The sequence below is a fragment of the Condylostylus longicornis genome, unplaced genomic scaffold, assembly GCF_029603195.1.
Source record: "Condylostylus longicornis isolate FDR11 unplaced genomic scaffold, ASM2960319v2 ptg000015l, whole genome shotgun sequence".
Taxonomy (NCBI): Eukaryota; Metazoa; Arthropoda; class Insecta; order Diptera; family Dolichopodidae; genus Condylostylus; species Condylostylus longicornis.
In genome coordinates this window covers 2,267,596-2,293,125 of record NW_026577984.1, presented here as the reverse complement: position 1 = coordinate 2,293,125, position 25,530 = coordinate 2,267,596, and the positions used below count along the sequence as shown (strand labels likewise).

The following is a 25,530-nucleotide window of genomic DNA, read 5'->3' as shown; positions in this document are numbered from 1 at the left end:
TAGAATAGTTATGTACTCTATAATGTTAGTAATTGAAAAAAAAAAAATTTAATCTTTACAATTAAATTTCTTGTTAAGGCAAATTCTTGTTTTTTTTTTTTAATGATAATTTTTTCTATTATCTACATATTTTAAAAAAATATACGTTTGTGTTAGCATTTTTGTTATTTTTATTAATTTTTTTCTCAAAAATTTGAATTTGCTTAAATGTTACTATAAAATTTCTAAAGAAAAGAATAATATTATTCTTAAAATTTTATTTGAATTATTTTTGAATTTTATAAAATAAAATTGTTAAAAGTACGAACATTACTATTGTTATTTAAGAAAAAAATACTATTTTTGTTCAATATTTCAGTTTTCATAATAGCATTAATATTTCAATGGTACATATTGAGTTGTTCAAGAAAAAATTACTTTTTAAATATTTAAACTGATAGATCAATTTATCAAAAATTAAAATTATTTAATGAAATTTATCAACTATATTGTATTGAAATTGATATATTAAGTTATTGTTAAATTAATTTTATAATTTAAAATTAAATTTCAAAAACATTAATAGTATTGTTCGTTTCTCTTCTTTTTCTATTATTTTTTTATTTATTATTATTATTATTTAAGTATACATAATTGAATTTTTTTATTTTTATAATTCTACATAATTAGAGCTGTAAGTATTTATGCAATGTTTTTTATTTGTTAAGTTAACAAATTTTATAATAAAATTTTAAGAATTTATCACAATAATTCTTTAAATTGTAATGATTTTTTTCACTTCAGGAATAATGGAGATGATTTTTTTAAATGAAAAATAATTTTTTTTATGAAATGTCATGACAATATATAATTAACAATCTTATTAATGTTAATTATATATTAATAACAATATAGAATTTAAATGTACATTATACTATGTATTTTATTTCTGTCTTCTTGTTGATATCGTATAACCTTTTATGCATTTATATTTCATCTTAAAAATTTAAAGATTTCAATTCAATTAAAATTTTCTGCATATTTTTTTATTGATGGCATCATATTGTAGTTGTATGAACAAAGATCTTACGTTATTATTATACATATTTATTAATTATCTTAATGCACCATCAAAGCACTAAAAATATTTCATTTCATTTAACTAGTATTTTTTAGTATATAGTTACTTATATATAAAAGCTGTGCTTTTTTTTGTTTTTAAATAAATTGTTATTTAAACTTAATATCTAAAGTGATTTTTTTTAGTCTGTTGCAGCCAATATTCCAGATGGAAAACTGAAATTATGCTTTAATTTTTTGTATTATTTTGAGACTAGATTAGTAATTTTTTTTAAGCTTATTGACTAAGTACTAAAGCACAACCAAATTTAGGTTGATTTCGTTGTTAAACGATTTCTTGGTGTATTTAATTATACATAAGTTTTATTCAAATTATACTATGTTTTTGAAATATGTAACTTGATTATGTATTATTAAAAAAATAATGATATATTTTAAATTAAAATTAAAAAAAAAGAATGTTATAGGTAAATAAATGTGAACTGATTATTTAGTATTGTCATTCTTTCAAATTTTTATGTGTTACTTAATTTAAGAGAGCATATTTAGGCCTTTCTTAGCTTCATGCTTAATAGCTTAATATTGAATATTTCTAAAATATTTTTGAAACTTGAATTTATTTTTCTTATTTTTTTTTAATTGAAATATCGAAAGTAGGGCAACAAAAAATATTTTTAAAACGTTCATTCAAGGAAAAATGTATAAAGTAATTGTTTTGTTAAATTTTACAATTTAAATTTAATTTGCTACAAGGTTTACAGATTTTCCTAAATTTAATTTGAAAATTCGAAAGAAATGACTTGTACAATTAAATGCTTTCCTAACTATGATATAAAATCGAAATTTTTTCATTTATAATAAATTAAAAATAATTTTATTTGTTTTAAACAAAAATTATTAATGGTACAAAAATTAGTTCACGATACATTTTTAAAATAAAATTTTGTAAATTAATAATAAATTAAACTTAATATCGAAAGTAAAATTAACATACTACAATCAATTTTTAACTACATAATTGCAATTTTATTTATTACTTTCTTATGTTTTTATATATCACTTCATTAATATGGAATACCTCATTTTAGTTTTTATTTTCAATTATATATTTGAATTTAAAAGTTAAACATATATGGTGAAGCGTTTTTATAGATCCAAATTATTTTTAATTTTATTAATGCTCTATAAGAATTCGAAAAAAATTTTAATCTGTTACGCTGCAATTTGAAAAAAAAAATGTAGTTTTAGTCCACTTTCCGCTATAAATTACTTTAAACTGTTGATTTATTAAAAGCCCAATATTTTTATATTATGGAATGTCTTATTTTTTTTTGTTGATCTATAAAAACGTTCTACATTTTTAAGATGTTCAATTGATAATTCTAAAAATTTAAAACTAATAAAAGAAAACAAAATGTAAATTAAAATAATTTACGTAAACAAATAAATCATGATTTATTTTTTGAATAAATTTTCAATAAATTCCGAATAATTATTTCTACCTAATTAAAAAAAAAAATTAAACAAGCAAATTTTGATAGGCAATAATTGATTTGAAAAATAAAAATTAAATTATCTTCTAGATTGAATTTTTCTCTTCGGCGACTTAGTGATCACAGATGATTTAACGCTTTGTGGTTTTTGTTTTGGCGATTGTCCATTGCTATTATTACCATCTTTTAAATTTAATTTAACATTTCTATTATTAGTATTTGTATTACTATTATTTTTTGATGTCACTGATGAAGATGTTGAAGTATTTGACAGGGAGCCTTTACAATCTGCAATCGATTCATTTGATTTTTCACAATTTTCATCAGTTGATGATACAGATTTATAATACTGATCAATTTTCGTATTATCACGTGAATTATAACCGGGAACCATACATGGCAATGCTTTTAAAAATCCATGAGGACCAGTTGGTATCGGCGGTGCAGTTGGTATATTAAATGAACAACGATTATATAAAAATGGCATTGAATGTGTTAAATTCGTGTTTAAAGTTAAAACTGATTCTAAATCACTTTCATCAGCATGTTTAATAAATTCTTTAAATAAATTTATTGATATCATACCATAATTATCAAATGGATCAATATACGCTTCTGTTTCACGTATATATGTATCTAAATAGTCACCTAAAAGTTTAGCAACCATAGCAGTACGATCTTTATTAGTCATTTTGAAATTTAAGCTGTTTAAAAATGGTGCCGATTTGCCACCAGAAGTTCGATTAATAAATTTTAAAATTAATTTTTCATGTAGACTCTTTGGTTCTTCTGTTAAACGCTTTAACACAAGTTCTAGATAATGATAAAAAGCTTGACGTGCTTGCAAATGCGTTAATTCACTACCATTCTCAATCAATTGCCGAATTCTACGCCGTAATCGTTTACCTTCCTCGATGCTTTTTGGTTGCTTTGCTCTCGGCCTATATAATAGCGTTTTGCCAGCTTCTAGTACTCGTTCATATTGTAACATTCTTTGTTCGAATGAATTATCTTGTAAACTTTTATCTTTGGCATCTTTACTGTAAAAATGATTGAATACCAAATGGTTGTAATTATGTGGAAATGTCATTGAAAAGGGTGATGGACCACCTATCATTGTGGTTGATAATGGAATACCAGTAACCGAGTCTAAAAATGATGAATATTTTGCCATACAATCTTCAGTTGGAAAAACTCTCACGAAACCACCTCGACGAGCATTTTGAAGTTTTAAATTTTTTAAAACTTTTATTTCTTCAGTAGTCAAAGCTAATAAATTCTCATTTTTAACAACAGCATTCTGTTTTTTTACACCACCGCCAGTACTAGTACTCATGGCAGAATTTAATGGATCAGCTGAAGCTGTTTTTCTGCTATAATCAATATTTCTGAAACGTGTCCAATTAGTATCATAATGTGCTCGCATTACAGGACTATAGGCTGGTATACCAACTAAAGTTAATAAACTGCACATTAAGGAGGCTTTAACTTTTGTATCCAAAGGACTATCAATACCCAAAGAAGGAGATAAATTTATCTCTAATAACCAAGGCTTCAATGTATCATCAATTAAAATATCAAAACCATAAAGCTCAAAACAATTATTACCATTTGGTACAAACATACGACAAGCTGATATTACAGACTGTGCACAAGCAAACAGTGATTTAATTATCAAATCTTCAATACTTGACATCAATTGATTTGTATCACATCCTTGACTCCTTAGATGTCTTAGTAGTGCCGAAAGCGTCCATTTATGGCCGACATCTTCATCAAGAACATCAGCTGACTTAATATAATCTGAATGATATTTATTAATACTATAATTGCATAAATGCATGCAGGGATTCCAAAGATTTTCAGTATTTCGATTATATTTAACTGTAGCCAAACGCACTAAACCTTCTTCGTAGATATAAATAATAAGTGGATCGAATGATGTCACTAACACATAAACACGGATATCGCATTTATGACCATCAATACATAAAGGATTCGCTATATATTTTGACACTAGGCACGCCTCTTCAGCTGGAATTTGATCAGGCTAAAATTCAAATTTAAACAATAAATTAACCACCTAAATTAATAAATTTGTACATACATTTGTTATTATAAATATTCCTCTCCCTCGACTAGAAGCTGCTGGTTTAACAATCCATGGCCCCCGATATTTATTATGTGCTGTAATAAGATCTTTGAATTCGGTCGGTAACACATATGATTGCGGAATTATATCAAAATGTTTAAAACCTCGAAGATGTTGCATCTTCTCAATATTCTTATAAAGGCGATCTTTTCTAGTTAATTCGTATGATCTGCGGAAGATAAAATCAAAACAAAATATGCAAACATTCAATAAAAATTCATAGATAAAAATATTTACAAGGTACCTTACCTAGGAAAATGATTTACTCTTTGATATGGCGTTAAATTTCTTAAAATATCTGGTTTCATATGAACACCAGTCCATAATAAAGTAAATGGTTGATCATTTTCAGATTCAACTAGGCCATGTCGGGCAAAAATTTTTTTCAATAATCTCGTTTCAGTATTCATAAACTTATAAGTAATATTTAAATGAAAAGCAGGCATATCACATGGATCTAATATTTGAAAATCATCAATATTTTCCTTATTTGATTGATCATAATTTTCTTTATCTTGTTTAACATCATTTATAATTTTATCAGAATTTTTCATAATATTTGATTTTGATTCAAATAATTCATCATTATCCGTTGAAATAGAACTTTCACTTGATGACAAAGAATCATGTAAACGTTTCTTTGGCGAAGATTTGATTAAATTTAATGGACTACGATTTTGATTTAATTTTTGATAATCATTAATTGTTTGTATTTTAGCTAAATTTGGTTGGGACGTTGATTTTTTATTTGAATTAACTGATGTTATTATACCAGAAATTGATCTTTGGGGAAGTTGCAATTGATTCTGCTGATGTTGATTTCGAGAATCATCTTGTGTTTGATGTTGTAATAAAATATTACTGTTACTACTACTACTACTACTATTATTTTCAATATTATTCCTTGGCAGTGGTGTTAATATTTTATTGTTTTTAATACAACTATTACTATTAAAATTAATTATAGAGGAATTATTTAAATTTGGGTTGCTATTGTTGTTATTATTGATGTTATTTATATTTCTTTTATTACTTGTATTATTAACAATTGTTTTACTATTATTTTCTGATAGCAATAATGGCTCCAAATCTTTAACTTCTTGTAAAACCTGGAAAGACTTTGTATTTGGTTTACTACTTGTTGCTTGTAATACTGCTGGTGATGGACTTTTTGATTTCAGTGGTAAATCATCGAAATCATTTAAAGTATCGGTGCGAAATATTAAAACAGCATCCTTTGAACCTAATTTACCACTAGTTATCCATGGATCATGAAAATTTTTATCAGGCGTTTTTTCTCTAAAAATATTATAATTAAAACGATAAAAAAAAAGAATTAATTAATTGTTTTTATTAAATAAGTAAGGTATGAGAGTAAATTGGTAGGTAAGGTTTGTTAAAAATGAAAATATTTTAAAATAAGGTTTAAAAAAATTTTTTTGGATGCAAGATTTTCACTTTACTAATGTTAGTTACCATCAAAAAATTAAAAAAATTTTATATGTATAATGTCAGTTGCTTGAATAAATAAATTTTATACAAAATTAAATGTAAAAGACTATTGAAAACTTTTTACTGCTATGCAATTATCGATCTTTACAAAAATATGATAGATTGCAATAACTTCGTAAAATCATTTGAAATGTACATTAAATTTTTCCATTTAAAATTAATTACCACAATTAGCCAAAATGGAGTGGCTAAACTTCGCATGGTCGCGTCAACCAAATTTTGATTAATTATGCAAATTAAATTTAATTCTATTTTGATATGAAAGATTTCTGATTTCAACTCGGAAAAAAAATTTTGTTATAATTTTGCAAAACCCTCTTCTGTTTTTTTACAGTATACTCGTAAAATAATTTTAATACTTCAATTGAAAATTTATAAAACTTAAATTGAATTTCTATTAAAAATTGCCAAAATTTACGTAAACTTTTTGCAGATATCTGGAAATTTTAGTTTATTAATTTATTTACCATTATGTTCTTTATTAACTAGAGTGCGAATTCATTTATGATGAAAGAAAATATGATAACTACACAGAGTGTTAATTTAAAAGAAGTATGCAATATGAAGCTGAATTTATTCAAATTGAAATTTTAATAATTTTTTAAATCTAATTTAATTTGGAATGATTCTAATTATTTTTTAGAGTTTGGCCTACTAAAAAGTTTATTCAAGAAAAACAAATTCAAATTCAATTAATTAAAATAAAAATTCATTCTTAATTTCTTAAAGTTTTTCATTACAAAATAAGTTTTCATTTATGTACTTTTTTGCAATCACAATCAGTGCTGTAGTGGAGGGTATACGGGGGTATACGCCGAATACCCTATGCTTTTAAAATTTAGATAGCGTATACCTAGTGGTTTTACTTAAAAATAGCGTATACCCTATGATTTTGTTCAAATTTTTTATTAAAAATTTATTATTTTCTTTCTTTGTAATAGTAAAAAAAAAATGATGATAAAAATTGTACTAAAAATTGCAAAAAATTTTCAAATTAACAATTCACACAAAATATTTCATTCATTTAGTAAAAATTTCTTGGGAAAAATATATCAACTATATTCAAATTAATAATCAAACAAGCCTCCTTTAACGAAAAACAGAAAACGAATATAACCGAACCTTTAATTTTTGAAAATGGTAATTTTGTTTAAAACCACAATGAAATGAAAACTTTAAACTTTCCTAATATTTAAAAATTATTATGTTTGCTTAATAGAAAATATGTTAAAAAATTAAAGTTTAAATAAAAATAAAGTTATATTTTCTGATGTTAAAATCATTTACAAAAAAAAGTAAAAACGACTTCTTCAAGAAGTCATGTTCTCTTATTACCAATGCTGTATTTATCCAGCAGTGATGTAAACTAATACATAAACAATTTGATTTTCGATTTAAAACGATTCTCTTCCAATTCTATACAATTGAAAATATATTTGAATTTTATCAAATACTCTTCTTTAACTAAAGTGGCTATGGTAACCATGCTAAACTACGTTATTGTGGACGTTAATTTTGCATATTCTTTAGTTTATTTGAAGTTAGCAAAAGCTGTTGACAAAATAAAATTGATTTTCAAAAAAATATAATTTTGAAAACTTCTTTAAGTAAGTTTATTGATACTGGCTTAAAAGCTTATTTAAATTGTTTTTAATTGTTGATGAAAAGTGGGTGTTTGTTTTTCAATAAAAATATAATTAAAAATAACCTTGTTTATTTTTACCAAAAATTTATATTCTCAAGCGTATACCCTATGCTAATTTTACGACTACAGCACTGATCACAATATTATTGAAAGTTTTTCATTGTGCAAGAATGTGAACTGCATTCTTAAAAATATTATTTCTGAAAATTTACTGGCTGATATTTTGAGATTTTGCACAAATAATTTGAGAATTTTATTTATTTTTACCAAATTTGACCAAATATTTTTGATCAAATCTTCCTTGGATTTTTGTTTTTGCAGTACTTTTTTCTCAAAAATCTAAGTTTATATTGGAACTGTAATTTTCAAAAATTACAAATTTTATTGGAACTTTCGAATTTATTCTTTATTAGTTCAAGGTTATAACTATCAAAAATATTCTTTTGATCGAGCTACTTAACCAATTGAGTACAGAGTGTAACACACCAATTAATAAGTAATATTTTCTCAAATATAGTGTTATAATAAGTTTTAAGAAATCGTAGAATAAATTTACAACATTTTGTTTAATAAGAATTTATTTTTTATAGGTAATAATAATAAAGGAAGTATTTTACACACATACACACGCACACAAAAAGATTCAAATTCCAAATAAAAAATACAAACAATGTAAAATTTGCCATAGGGAAAAATTAAAACATTAAGTAGTTTTTTTTTTTCTGTGTAAGTAATTAAAATATTAAATTATAAAATATTGATTACAATTTTTTAGTAAATAAGTATAATTTGCCACTTGGATAATTTAATAAGTTTTTTTTTTGTTTTTTTGTAGAATAATTTACCGAATTTTTTTATTATGACTTCTTTTAAGTTGTTCCACACGCTTTCTAGATTTATCAAATTCATTTTTTGTTACTTTTAAACGAGCATCGTATATATAATATTTTCGAAGATTTGCTGACCGTTGGGCCATTCTAGTATGAAAAATGTACACATATATACATAAATATGAGTAATTAGTATATGAAAAATCGAAATGAAAAAAAAATAGATTTATCAAAACAAAAAAATTAAAAGTAACTACTGTTTTTTTCTTCTCTCATTAATAGTAAATTAATAATCATTGTTAATTAAGTGTTAGTTGTTTTTTATTGATAACACTAATAATGGTTTAAAAGTGGTAGTATAGTGATGGTGAATACGTTTTAATTTGTTTAAAAGAAAATGTTGAGAGAAAAATGTTATTGTTATAATTCTGATGAACTTGTATTATAAGAATTATAGGATGAGAGCTTGTCTCTGTTACTTTTATTTATATTATATTAATAATACTTACATAGGTACTGTTGAATTTTTAACACTTTCTAAATTATTATAAATTGAAGTCGGCATACTGCTTCTGTAACAAAATTTTTAATAACATTAAATTTGAATAAAAATTGAAATTTATTTAATTTAACAAAATTATTTTATATAAATTCACAGATGACTTAAAAAAATTTATTAAATAAATATTAAAAAAAAAAGCACTAAAATAAATATATGTATGTACATGTTTGAACTAATTTTTGGTAAATAATCAAATAATTCATATTTCAAAATATGAGATTTGTTTAAGGTGATATGAGATCACAAAAAAAAACTAAATAAATAAATATTGGCATTTTTTAAAAATCCAGTTTCTAACGTTAGAACTGTAGTAATGTACCTTATATGCTCTTTATCAAATTGAATTTAAGTTTGTTAACATTAAGTAAACCTAGCCCTCAAAACAAAATCAAAAAAGAAAAAATATTTAAATTAATTTTTTTAAAATTTAAAAAAAAGTGTTAACCCTGAATTTTAAATATTAAAATTTTGCAGCTCTAATGTTAAGAATTGAATTTTTGAAAAATATCAACCCTACAAATATCGTATTATAATATTACATAATTATATACATATACAAAATTTTATTTTCAATTTGTTCAAATTCTTCTTTTATAACACAAAAATTTATATGAAAAAAAAAATAAATGTGTAGAATGCAAAAATTATTGTTAAATTTTTAAATTACTATTTCTACTACATACTACTGTACAAGAATATTACAAACATACATACTGTAAATATGAACATTTGACGCTTCAAAGACAGTTTCTATAGCCAATATATAAACAATTTACATAAACCAATTGTAAAACTTGTTGGGTACAGTAAAAATGCTATTTATTCGATTCAGTAGTTAATTTATAACGGTATTTCATATGAGGTACTATCTATATATTTGAATTTGACTTTATGATTAATGTAATACAAATATGAAGTTTCCAATAAGTGTAACCATTTATTATATGTTAGAATATACAGAGAATATTAAACACCAACATAAACTGAATAACACGAGCAAAAAAGCGAAAACAAGAGTATATTTTGGTAAGTATGTGTGTACTTAAGAATTTCTTCAAATTGCCTACGCATATTATTATATATTTACAAACATATACATATGTATATTTTATTTCCAATTTAAGTTCATTATTCGAATTACTTACAGATTTTTGCTTGCTTTTTTTTTCTTAATTAATTATTAATGATTTGATTTCTTAAAAAAATTTCTACTAAAGCATTCAAGCCATTTCCTCATGGGTCTAGTAAATATTTAAAGTCAATTTACATTTTACAAAAACAAAAATAACAAAAAACTTTACATACGGTGTTACCAAATCAATTGGATTTTAATTGGAGAATTCATATTAAATTTGCGAATGAAATAAAATAAAATTGTGTTAAAGTATGGTTATCTTCGATAACTCAGAAAATGCAGTGAAAGTTGTAAATTAAATAAACAATATTTTACTTTTGCAGATTTGTAATGCCCCAAAATTAGTTGAGCCTTGTCATTAATACTGTTACATATTAGAAAATATCCGCAATTTTTTTTTATTATGCTACTCTTCTAATTCATAGTATTTTTGCAGCAGTTCTAAAAATTATAAAAATTCCTTCAGCACAACTGTCATTTTTGAACATGCTTTTCTTTTCTGCTTATTAGAAATTTATCGAACATGCCTTTTTTGCAGATTTCGCAGTTTTTGGATATATGCACATTATGAGCAGATCGGACACTTGTAACCGCTTGTGTGGATTGTCACTTAATCCTATTATAGGCAATATGGATGTAGAAACTTATTCTAGACATTTTTTTATTCTTATATTTTTTTTTCAAAAACTTGTTATTTTTTGAGTAATAGGGTCCTCAAACTTTTTATGTATCCTGATGTATACATTGTATATTCGTCCGCTACGCAACATTGTTGCCCAGGCTAAGCCGCCCGCTCATAATGTGTTAAGACTTAAGTTAAAATTTGTACTCCCTTTACCTATACCCTTCGGAAAAATCATAATAAATGGCATTCAGTTAAGGTCATTCATTCTAATAGTATCATTTAAATAAAATTTCATATTTAAGAAGTTATTCACGGAATTTCGAGGCACAAAATTTTAAGAAAAAAAAATACAGTCTTATTAATAACCATAAATGGTAAGCAAAAAACTTTGTAAATTGTGCAATTGCAACATGAATAATTTTTTTTAATAAAAAAAAATAATAAAAAATTTAAAATTAGTGCAATAATTAAGCATTAAAAATTGTATAAAGAAAAGAGAGAAAAAAGAGACGAAACATATTTTTTGTCTGGGTCGTTTGTTTTGATTTATATTTAATTTGTTTTTTCTATTTGAAAAATTAATTAAGAAAATATCATTGTGGAAAATTTATAGAAAAAAATTTAATTGTGAGAATAAGTAAAAAAATTATTTAAAAAAAAATTTATTAAAATTTTTTATTATTGATTATTTTTTATATAGATGAAAACTAGTTAACTAAAATTTTACCTTATATGGTAAGAAGTAAGAAATCCACGACTTATTAAATCTGAATTAATTTTTAGACAAGGACAAGGTAGACCATTAGATTTTGATTTTCGAACTTGTCCAAGTAATAAACATTTATGGGTTTTCGATGATCGTTTTTTTGGCATAATTTAATTGAATTATAAACTTATTTTTTTTTTGTTTTTGCTAATATTTATTCTATATTATAAAAAAATTAATAATTTAAAATTATTTGCAAACAATATTTTTTATATTTAAATTATAACCTTTAAAATATAAAACACATAAATATAATATAAATGTCTAAACATAACACCTATGTAAATATGTACATACTGATTTTGCAATAGAGAAAAAATCTTTTATTAATTTACAAGACTTTTCTATAAATTTATTTTATTTCTCGCTCTTAATAGTTTTTAACAAGTTGACATTTTAAAAAAATTTATTTAAATTAAAATATATTTGTTACACAAGATTATCAATTGATATTAATTAATATTATTAAGTGCATGTACGTATACTTACATAAAAATTTAAAGAATATTGTACAATATAATTTTACGATTCAGAGCTATTTGAATTAGTTGATTCAAATGACACTTTTAATCTTGGAATATTTACATTCTGAATTACATGAGAATAGTATTAGAAAAAACTATCAATAAAATTCATTACTAGAATTTAAATAAAGAAAAATTAAATAACAAGAATAATTCCATTTTATACGATGTCAGATTTCATTAAAATAGAATTGTAGGAAACTTGTAAAATTTTTTGTATTAAAGCATTTTTAAGCGCTTGATTTTTAAATTTTAATGAAAATTATACAAAAAAATTGAAAATTTGAATTTAATTTGTACTTTAATAAATCAATTTAATTGATATTTGACCTTCAAACATCATTTGACATAAGAAAATATCGGTCACAATTATTATGCTTAAGAGGTCTATTGAAATGGTTTTTATATAGATTTCGGTCGAATATAACTAAAAACTATAATAAAAATGAAAAATTTTCCAAAGTATTAAAACGTTACAATGCAAGCATTTTTAACCAATTATATCACTTAACGAACAGGTCAAACCTGTTCTGTCTTTCCTATAGTTTCCGGGCATTTTTCAGGGGAATTTAATAAACATGCATGTATGGATTTAAAGCGTTGTAACTACAATAAAACTATAATAAATCAAATATATTTCTTATAATATTTCATTACAGTATTGTTGTACCCCAGTAGAACCAAGAAAAGGTTCTAGAGACATTAACTTGTCTTGAGATGTCCATTGTTTTCTATTTAATTCGCTTTCTTCAAATTCACTCTCTGAAGACGATAATCTAAGTGAATTTTTTTTCCCCTGGGAGATAAAAATTCGCTTTCATCACTTGAAACATCACTTTCTTCATCAAGGCTCTCAAACTCAACTTCACTTCCCGATAAGTTTTCTTAACAGTCTTTGCTGCTTGCCATTTTTACCATTACTTTAAATAATAGTATCAAGAAAAGATAACAATGTGCATAAGAAAAAACCCCTAATGCAACATACTAAAAATTCATGCGAAAACGCAAATCTACGTGGCCTGTCTTAGGAAGTCAGAATGGAAAAACGTAAATCTACGGGGCCCGTCCGTTAAGTGATATACGAATTTAGTCAAATTATATTGAGCACTATTTAGCTCTAACAATTTTTCAATTGAGATGAGAGTTGGTTGACGATTTTGCATTCACATAATTGTTTGTATTTTTTTTACTAGAACGAACTTCAAGGCAAAAAAACAAAATTAGTATAAAAAAAACAATTCTCCTCAGTATAACAGTTTCATACATTTATCGTGAAGTTGTTGTTGCGGTATTATAAATAATAATTTAAGCTTTTTTTTTTTGTAAATATCGATTTTCACGAATTATTATTTCAAAAATTTATTGCCATTAAAAAATAATTTATACTACTCGTATTTATATAAGCTATGTGTAATAGTTTAGAATTTTAGATTGTGCCAACTTAAATTTATGCCAATAAAGCTTTTAACGTTATAATTTATTTTTTTCTTGGCAAAACAATATTGTACTTAAATTTCTTATTCTTCATTGCAGCTTCAATTTTTCAATTTCTTCTGCTTCAATTTTTAACTAGTCCTTTAAAGATTTAAATATATAGAAATTGATGTACCCACCTATATCTATTATATTTTGACCTTAATTCTTATTAATATCCTATTGAATAGAATCTCATCGATTCGATTAAAATTTAATGTTGGAGTAGAATGATGTTGCACCTTTTAGCTGCATATGTATTCAACATAAAATTATATATGTATGTTAATATGTAATTAATGTAAAATAATTATTGTAATAACAAATATTAATGTTTGCAAAATTTAAAAAAAAAATCGTAAACTTGGATAACATCATCACTTATGAATTTTCCATTTAATTTCTAATTAATTTAATTTCTTCAACTTCAATAGTAATATGATAGCCACAAAATTAAATTTCATTTATGTTTATTAATAACACTCAATTTACATTAACCATCATAAAATATTGAATAACATAATGATTTTATGTATTATCGTTTTAGTTGTAACAAAAATGAACAATTTGTAATTATGTTTACGTAAAAATAATTACTATAATGTTGACCTACATACTTAAAATGCAAAAAAGGACCAACTTCAATTATATAAACAAACATGGTACAAATGTATACTAAAGTAACCCCATTACCTATATACGCCCATACATTTAGGAATGGTTTAAATATACATAATATAACAACATAAAACAATAATTGCAAGGATAACACAATTTGTAAAAAAACAAAATTATCTAAAGAAAGAATGGAATTAGAATTCCTTTTTTTACTCATTAATTAAAGGAACTTATTTGCAACAGTTTTTTTGTATGTACATATATGTATGTATATACATATGTATATACTTTATACATCAATACACGTGTTTAAATATAAGAAATATTTAAATCTTGTACCTTCAATAGATGTAATGTGTATACATAAATGTATACACATTATTAATAGAATTCTCTATTTATACATGTATGTATAGGCAGTGATATGAGAAATACACAGATGTTACAAAAATTTACTTTACATATTATGTAAGAATATGTATGTATAAGTATATGTGTATATAATAATTATCTACAAAAAATATAAATCAACTTGACACGTGTTTAGTGTTGACGTTCTTCACATTTTTGTTCTTGACATATTAGTTATGTATCTACATATATATACATAATTATATGTAATATACACTACTTACGAAAATTATAGTACAATCATAAGAATTATTTAAATCAATTGTAAAATAGCAATACTTATATTGTGTGTATACCGATAATACAGAATAATAACAACAATACATATAAATAATGTAAAGGCTTGAAAACTTCCTATGATTTCTTAACGTCTCTTTGGCGTAGTTTGTAGTTCATTAAGAGAAAACAGGAGGATTAGCTTATTTCGTCGCAAAGGGGGAAATTATTTTCGTTTTTTCTATTTTAGATTAATATTTCAGTTTTAAAAAGTGTTATTCTTAAGGCAATAACTATTTTTTTCAACATTAATTAACAAAACACCATTTTGACACCCTACTAAAGTAACCCTTTTTTTACAGCAAACTCAGCCCCTATTAGAATTCTCTTGCCCAAAATTATATGATTCCCCTTTAATCTTGCAAAATTAAACTTTTCTTTAAAAAAAATGTTAATTATGAAAACAGTAGTTATACAATAAAACCATAAATCAACTTTTTGAAAGAGTTTTATTGATAAGGTGGTTATTTTTCTACGAAGAAAAACTTTTAACTTCACGACACTTCAAATAACATAATTTAAAAAAAAAAATAATATACAAAATTCATCACGAATCAATTCAACAAACCTGAAGTATTGCAAGTTTGACAATTATTCTAAACTTATGCATTATAACAAGTTTCTGCAAAAGAAAAAAAGTTTTCTTTTTACCTTGATAAAATTAAGGTGAAAAAAAAACATTTATACGAATTTATTAAAAAATTATTTACGTAAAGTACTACTTTTATATACATAAATGATTTTAACTAGGTTTTAACAAGGTTATTGACACAATCAATAATACATAATATAAAAATTACCACCCTCTTCAATTTAAATTAAAAATAAACATAGAATTTATAGTAACATGCTAGTATATAAGATATGTCTATGCGTTTATTTGTATAAAAGATATTTAAATATGAAAGACAGAAGTGACATAATGAAGGATTTTAGTAAAAACACTTATTTTATTATTAAAATTACGATATTGCTAATTTTATCAAGTTTTTAGGCACGCAATTGCAAAAATAATAATGTTAAATATGCATGCATATAAGGAGTACAACAAAAATTATTACAAAATATAAGTTGTACATTTAGTTTTCATTATGAAGGTCACACTTATGAATTATTGGAAAATAATTTCTTCTATATTATGTGTAAATTTCATTAAATTGCTATATTATAACTAATTTATATGAAAAAATAAATTAAAAGTTTTATTAAAATCGAATACTTTATATATTTATTGAATTACAATTTAAGAAATAATATACAGTGTACCCCGCACTTGCATTGAAATACTTTATTATCGATGATTCATTGTCTTGGTTTTAGTGCGAATTTTTCAATGCCATGGCTTCATATGCTAACTAGATGTTTAAGGTATGTGTATAATATAAGAAAATCTTCAAATATAGTAGACTTTATTTCTGTTAAAAAACTATAAATATATTTATTTTCTATTGAAAAATCTGTTCTATACACAAAACATGTTCTTCATAATATGGTCTTGAAATCGATATTGCGTTCATTAAAATCGAATTGTACAATTGTATGTATCAAATTGTAGATGAATTGAATTGTACAATTTATTCCAAACACATTTTTTTGATTTAGACAAATTTTTCTTAAAACCGCCGGGTTTTGGGAGTATATTTTTTTCAGATCGTTAATGAATGAAGCATCTTACATTCTCAATTTACGAGCAGAATGTAAATATTTGCATTGAGAAATTATTCACAAGAAATTACATCCGCACATTTACAAATTATATAAAGCAATAGTAAGATTTTAATATTAGTATAACGATTTCCATAATATATGGATAATAAGAATTAAAGAATAATAGAAGTTCATTAAATTTTAAAAATCACTGTGATTTGATTTTTGTGTGTTTCGTGAAAAAAGGAACAAAAGAAACAAAAATAAAGTAAATGGACATGGTAATTAACTTAAAATAGAATTAGTTTTGGCTATTAGAATTAGAATAGAGTATCTTTTGTTTTCCTATTTGGACTACATATATGCATGCACATACAAATGTAAATACACAAGGTCAATAAGTTAATTTATAACATTTACGTTTTGTTTTTTTTTTTATAGTTTTTTGTTCTTTAATTTTAATGATCAATCAAAGTGTATAATTTTTCATTAAATTGAGTATTTCGATACTAAATTGTCCTTGAATTTTTTTATATTTTCAATATGTATATGGGTACTAAATATTTGGTAAGCAATATTGTTTCTTAAATGAAAAGGTCAAGGATTCGTTGTTCTTTTTTTTAAGGTTTTGAATAATTAAACATTGTTTTAATTTTATTTAATTAAGGCATTCTTGGAAAATTCGTTTTAATATTTAATAAAATGAAATGTACACAAGTACCAAAACTGTTATACAATACATTAAATAAAAATTTTATATTTAATTTTTAATTATTCTGTTAAATTGTTTCTTTGTCGCTCTTTTTTATTCATAAATTACTTCTATATTATTTTTTAGGTAATCAATATGCTCAAGTGAACTAAAACGCTATGTATATGGTTTGATATAACTTCCATTTTGTATTTTGTTTTTTCAAGTTTTGACAAAATAATTTGTGATTGCTGACCTTAAATTGAAAATCTTTCTTCTTTAACTTATGTAACAACGCTATTAATTACAACTGAAAAAAAATAATAATAAATTTTCGAAAAGCCTAATAAAATATTCGTAATTATAATTTTTGAGTTCAGACCATTTTAACTTGATCCCACATATATGCATGTGCGTATGTAATTTATTTTATAATAATGCTTAATTTTCTTATTAAACGAGTACAGGTATAGAATTGACTATGCTAACTGTGTGATACCCATACGTATAAAGATACAATCAAATCCAACAATAATAGACTTCAATAATAGCTTCAATTATTTCTGAGATAATGACAATTAACTTTTGAAGTTGTATGATAGTTACTGTAAGCGCTCATGAAATCTCAACATATTTTACCAGAAATAGAAACCATGTTACTATGTTATATTTGTTTATACAAAATTTCACTGGTGTACCTTAAGTAGTTTGAAGTTGCATTGCAGCTACCATAAAAGTAGGCAAGAAATTTTAATGATTTTTATCTCATAAAATAGCCCCAAAAATATATTTACTTGCCAGAAATTTGGGTATTAAAGCTTCAATCATTTCTGAGATATAGCCAAATAACTTTTAAAGTTGTGGGGCAGGTAGCCGGATCACTACCACGATCACATCAAATTTAAATAGGGTTCTGGTATTTACTATTATAAATTATTTGTGAAAATTTACGAGTTATTGCTCGAACGGATGGATGGACAGATGGACCGACATGGTTAAATCGACTCAGAACTCGACGCTGATCAAAAATATACACTTATGTTAGTGACTAATATGTCACTAATGTGTATACAAGTCTTATATTTACAATTATTTCTTAGCGTTATGGTAATACATACATACGTTCACACGGGTATAAAAATTTGCTTTTCTGTTCCTTTTTTTTAGCACTTTTCATTTCACTCTATAAGCACTGTTCGCGTGTCTCTTTACAAACCGATGCTTACTAATCAAACCGCATAATCATATGCACATAGATGCTTACTAGAAATTGAAAATAAACGGATTTTTTAAATTATTGATGATACGAATTCGAAATTGGACAACCCTTATGGACAACAAGCAAGGATATAAATTTATTGAAATTTTTTAATATATTTCAAATAACAACACAATGTACAATGTATATGGTCATGTGTTGACCACATCAGATAGATTTTTTGAATTTTGGTTTAAAACATGTTCCAAATAAAATTTACATAATTTTGTTGTCATAAATATGCAAATTAAAAAAAAAAAACTATTCAATTAAAAAAAGTCAAAATAAAAAATTTCTTTAATAATATTATCAAATTCTGAACTTAATGTTATCATTTATAAACACCTAAGTCATTTAGTTAAAAAAGAAATACAAAATGAAAACAGAAAACTTTTGTATATGACACAATGATTAATGAATTTTTTTTTTTGTTATACTATTTTGCTAATTTTAGAGAAAGAAGAATGATGGTTATGTTATTTAAATATAATTAATGACATCAATTTCTTTTTTTGAAACTCATTATCATTTTCATTTAACAGAAATTTATGTTGAATTTATTTTTTGCCTTTTTAGAAAGTGAACCTTTGCTATGAACTTTTCATAATATTTTATTTGCAAATTTGATTATAATTGTGACAAAAATAGAAAAGAAAATTATTTGCAATTGTTTACAATTTAATTTTTTTTTTTTTTAATTGTATTAAAATCTATTTAGAATAAAATAAATATTTTACTTTAGAAATAGTTTAGAAAAATTAAATTACATTTATTTTTAATCATCGTGATCTAGCCGCTGAAAAGAAACTCTGCAGTGGCGGTGGCAGTCTACCGTTTTTTAATGGATTAAATGTACTCTACTCCTAATCTATAACATTAATTAGGTATTATGTAATATTCAACATGTTGTTGTAATTTGTGTTTAATTTTATTTAATAATATACTGAAGAAGGTGTAGTGACATCTACTGTAAGGTAGGAATAACATGATGTCTTAAATTTTTTATTCGCAGTAAAGTATAGTACTATGTAAAATACATGTCTAAATGATAAAAATCGCGTTTAATGCTGCGTTTTTAGAATATAATTTAATTATAATTTTAAAAATCTTCTCATGACAAAGTATCCTTGATTAAAACGTAAAACGGCTCTAATTGATGGAAGTCTGTGTCTTTTTTGTAAGTCGAAAAAATGATTGCGGTTTTAAAATATTTCACACACGTCAAATAAGAGCAGAATAGTGTTTTACGGAAATTAAAAATATTCTCTGGAACTGTACAGTATTTAAAGATAACTTATGTATTTTCTGAAATGTTATGCCACTGTCCACAGGCAAAACCGTCCGAATATAAATACGGGAACACTACCTACTTATGTACAATAAACATTAAGTTTTTTTCTTAAATTGTGTTTCTAAAATCATGGCATATAACATTACCTGTAAAAATTATAATATAACAGCAGAAAATATTTTTTTTTTAAATAACTAATATAATTTGAAACTACTTCAGTGTAATATCAAAATATTCAAATCTAATTCCACCATAAGGTTGCATATTTAGAATTTTGTGTTTATTAAAAATTATAATTTTGACACCAATGTGAATATAATTATTTTTGTGAATACATAATCTAGTGAAATAATCTCTAGATACATTTGCATAAGTATATACTCGTATAAGTATTTAAATTAAATAACATTTTTAATAGTCTCATTACAGCTACTTGACTTCATCTTATTTTATCGGTATAATTTGTGCAACAAATATACGATTATTAGAATATTTATTATTAATTATTACTTATTTAATAATAGAAAAATTCAAAATAATTAATATTGTTGAATATTTGAACACTAATATTAATAGAACAGTGATTTGAATATTAACTGTTATATCTTCACCTATGAAATTTTTAATGATTTTTGGTGAGAAAAACTTGCCCTCGCAAATCGATGTATCCTTTAATTGTGAGTGCCTTTTTATTTAATTCGAATTTTTGGCAATGAAGACCAAGTATACTTTTCAAGAACTAAGAAAATTCTCAACAACAAAATTTTATATAATTTTTGTAATTTTAAAACCTTTATATCGCTTAAACTATCAATAAAGGTTTTCAGTTAGGGATCAAATGTAAAACAGGATATTTATCTTTATTATATTGTGAGCTACATATTTATATACATATTTGCATATGAAGACTTTCCATTGCAAAGACTCTTGAAATGAAACGTATTATTTGAATTTTAGTTTGTATTAAAGAAAGGTTCTTACTAAAGGAGTAACGTTAATAAGACTGACATTGTTATTTACTTAAATAGCCCGTATTACAAATTTATGCTTTATTCTGACTTATCATAAATTTATCTTTTTATCCTGAGAAAAATATTTTTTTAATAATTTATCTATTTGACAAATTTGCGGTGACAAATTTTTCTAAACTAAATCTTAAAATTTATAATGATTTTTTATAATACATTCTGGTTTAATAGGAAAATTTGATTTTAATAACTCTTTTATAGTTTCTTCAATTTTAATGTTTATCTTTAATTGCTAACGTATGCTTCCATTAGTGTTGTTTTTGTTTCTTGTTCCCGTATCCTGTGTTTCTTAATGATTACGATACTTTTTATATTTTATACAAGCTAACTTTTTATTATTATTTTTACTTTGAATATTCACATGAAATGTTTTTTTACAAATCTACACAATATCGAAGCTCATTACTAGAATACCCGTGATTATTTACAATTGTGGGACAATACACATATGTAAACTTTGAGAAATCATTCTTACCAATTCTTATTTAATCAAAAACAAATTCAATTAAAAAATGTTTAAATATTAATTAAAAATATTAATTTTTTTTATTTTTTCTAATATTTTTTCGCGTGTAAAAAGAAAATTCACTTTTAATTTTAATGTTTTCGATTTCATTAAAATTCAATTTTTAATTTCTTTTATTCGTTTTACACAGAACAAACCGATTTATTTATTTAAAAACAAAGTGTTTCCGTTCAAGTGTAAAATTCTACTAAAAAATATAAAAAGTAATCACGTTTTTCACCAAAAAAAAAAAATAAACTAATAACAGAAGAAAAAAACAAATAAAAAAAATCAAAATTTAAAAAAAAAAAATTTCAAAAACGAAATTTTAAAAATTAAAATGAAAAATTTTTAATGAAATAAGAAAATTCTTCAATATTTATGATTGGGTGACTAATATGCAGACATTTTATTGGTAAAATTTTCTAATAAGTTTTTGTGTCATTTCATACTTTAATTTTTAATTTTAGAGCAGAAAAAAAAACAAAGCATATGAGAATAGATTTCGTCATTATTGAGAATATAAAAATGGAAAATCATAGAGAAAATAGAAAAATTTTAGTACTGCAAGGTCAAAAATGTCGAAAGTGTATTTTAAGAAAGAATAATAATATTCAATAAACACACACACAAAGTACATATGTAGGTACAAAATTTTAATTTTAAATTCTGTTTTCTTTTTTGCTCTTTGGAATTTCACTTTTCATGACGGCACGGAATCATCATCACATAAAATTGGATCCTGTATATTCAATAGTTTTGTGTCAGAAATGTATCTATTAATATTGTATGTTTGTATAGAAGTACTCTATTTTTCATGTTTTTAAAATAATATCACGTTTTTTTCACATTGAATTTTGTTTTTTTCTTTTTCAATCATATTCTTTTATAAATTATTAAATTTTATAGTTTTATTTCAAATTTTCTTGATTTTTTTTGAAAAAGAATATTTTAATTTTAGAAATTCGATATTTGGTGGTTATTCATATAAATATTTAAATATTCATTTTAAGAATATAAAAATAGTACATTTCCTAAGTACAACAATTATAAAGGAGGCAGCATTTTCAAAAAACCGTTTATAAATTCGAAAATTACATTTCTGTTTTTAAAGAATTTTCATATATCTACATAAAGTATGAATAAATTTTAAAATTTTCGAATTTTTGACATTATTATCACTTGAATTCAAAATACAGAAATAGAAATTTGTGGTGACGTTCATTTTGCAAATTTAATTGCAAAGTTTGTACAAATAAAGAAACTACAAGAAATCTTTTTGCTTTGCAAAATTAATGCATTGCTTACCATATATAGATTTGGGATTATAATTTTCAATTTTCTAATAATGTCATCAATTTGTGCCTCACCAGTTGTTTTTCATGGAAGCATCTACTTTAATAGAAAGTCTATTTTCTAAGACATTATCGAAAATTTTTGGTTTGCGACTTGGATCATTATAACATTGCAATAGTTTTATGCTTTTTTTGCAAAATGGATGTCACGGTTAGTAATAATTATTATTCACTTTACAAAATACAAAGTGTTTTTTCTCGGGAAATCCTATTTTTATAGTACTGCTGTAAGTATAACAATTTAAGAATGGAATCTTTGTGTTTTATAATATGTAATAGTGTTTCAATGAACTGAAATATTACTGTAATAGTAGTTCAATCCGCATGTGATTTTAGTATTTCTGATTAGTATTTTTAAAAAAATTTATCGAAATGATTTAAGAATAATTTGTAAGTCGGGAAATACAATTTTTAAGGTTCAATAATTCTTTAATAAAAGAGTATTTTGGAACAATTTAGATTTAATCACTACCCTGATGTCAAACATTACTAGCATTATTTTAATTCATATATATGAAAATAAAATTAGATTTACACCTATGCACATTGTATATCCAAATTACTCAAAAAAAATTCTAATACACAGTTTGCCTTTAATTCAAATTAAAAAAAAATAAAAGGCATACATAATTAATTTTAATATAATTAAAAACTAAAACAAGCAAAGCGAATTTATTTATAAATTCGTATAAATTTATTTTAATCAGACGAGGATTCATAATTTAGCTATCATAATTATAAAATTCAACTCTATAATGAAAAAAATGTATTCAGAATTTCTGAATTTTCAAATTACATACATACATATATTATATACCATTAAATGCATTATTAAACAAAGTGCGTTTCAATTTGTTTAGAACATTTTGCACTTGTAATTAATATGTCTTGCGTGAAAAACAAGGATTTTGGGTCATGTATAAAAGCAAAAAGACGTAAAATAGGTTTCATCTTAATGATATATGAATAAAACGAATAGAAATTGTTTTCTCTTTAATTATAAAAGAATTTAGCTATCAAAACATATTCCATTTTATATGAACCCTAGGGAAACAGAATTTATTGGAGTTAAAACAAAAGCAACATAATTTCAAAGTTATGCTTGTAAGACTTTACAAGTCCTCTTGATCAATTTTTTTTGGCAATATTTATAGTATTAACGTTTTTTCTACCGCATGTAGATTAAAGGTACTACTTCGCGGCAAATTCAGGTACTATTACGTGGGAAATATCGCAACACTATGGTTTATATTAGATTTATATTACTAGTAAGCAAGACAAAAATGTAAGTAAAAAAAGCCCAAAGAATTATTATTGTATAATTCAAGTTCATTAGAATAGAATAAAAAATAGCCATTAAGTCCTGATTTTTAGTACTGCCAATTTTAATTTTTCTAGAATTACAATAGCAAAGGATAAAACCACAAATATACTGAACTGTTTGAAACCCAGAATAACCCAATGGTTTGATGTTAATTTGGAAATATGAAAATCTTACTGACGGGAAAAAATAACTATTTCTACATTTTTCTTCATATGACAGCTACCTATAGAATTGTAGACTTCTCAATGCTCAAGTAAATTCTATAACATTAATGTTGATAGAAAGCTTATTGAAAAAAATGTATTTTTTTTGTTTCCTTTAAAATGTACTAAAATATATTAAAATTCAATTCAATTTTTATTTATTGAAAACTTTTATATAAACCAAGAATATTTTCATATATATATGAAATTACTATACACAAACACATGTGTTATACAATATGTGTTATATACTTAATTTTGTATATAATATAAAAATTTTGAAATACACTACACCTGCTTTTATGTACCGCGTACATACAAATATACCACCGTGTAACCGTATAAACATAATCTTAATGTTGGAAAATTTTGAAGAAGGAATCATGTCATGTGATTAAATGCTTGTTAAGTCAATAAAAATTAAGAAAAACATGAAAGAAAATATTTTTTTTGTGAAGAATAAAGTTTGTTTTTAGTGGTTTTTATTTTTTTTTTTCGAAAACACAAATAATTTTTTTTTTATGTTAAAATTTTCGAGTGTCAATCGATTTTGGGCTTAATAATTTTTCCAAAAAATCATAAAAATTAGAAGAAGAAATTCAAAAATCTAAAAATTAGGGGAATATTTTCTTATAGCAAAATTCATATATATATATATATATATATATATATATATATATATATAAATTATAATATGTAAATATGAAAATGTTGTAAGGAAAATATTATAGAAAAGAAAAACGGGTTGTATGAAAGTCAATGTTAACAAAATCGTTGTTAAGACTTTGTCATAAAAATCATTGGGTTGAAATTTGTTTTTAATATTTTGATAATTTTTAACATTTTAGACAGCATTATATTTTTTTTTTTTTTCATATTTTGATTATTGAATCGATAATTGGTTTATTTTCTTTTAAATGATATTCAGACATTAAAAATTATTACCTATTTGCATTTATTGTATGTTTTTTTTTTTTGATTTTGTACCTTAATGGTAATGTCAACGATATTCTTATATGTTATGATAATGTTGTTAAAATATTGAATTTTCAACATATACATACATATGTATAATATGTAATTATGTTTACATAATTTTGGTATATAAAATTAAATTGTACAATAAAAAACATATTGAGAATTAAGA

The 25,530-nt window shown here is 23.5% G+C and overlaps 1 protein-coding gene across 9 annotated transcripts in view; it reads right to left on the bottom strand.

The window, feature by feature from the left end:
- Positions 1-790: 790 nt before the first annotated feature.
- LOC129605821 (probable beta-tubulin polyglutamylase) overlaps positions 791-25,530 on the bottom strand; it is a 66,441-nt gene continuing 41,701 nt past the window's right edge. For 6 of the 9 annotated variants that reach the window (XM_055515789.1, XM_055515787.1, XM_055515795.1 and 3 more), the window contains 4 exons: positions 9,201-9,263; positions 4,954-6,003; positions 4,660-4,873; positions 791-4,602 (listed from right to left, as the gene is read on the bottom strand). In XM_055515789.1, the coding sequence (XP_055371764.1) occupies positions 2,632-4,602; positions 4,660-4,873; positions 4,954-6,003; positions 9,201-9,256 (3,291 nt within the window). In that variant the 5' untranslated portion in view covers positions 9,257-9,263 and the 3' untranslated portion in view covers positions 791-2,631. Of the gene's footprint in view, positions 4,603-4,659; positions 4,874-4,953; positions 6,004-9,200; positions 9,264-9,967; positions 9,992-11,740; positions 11,824-21,471; positions 21,535-25,530 lie in introns of those variants that run through there. The other 3 variants (XM_055515790.1, XM_055515791.1, XM_055515794.1) reach the window with 3 other exon arrangements.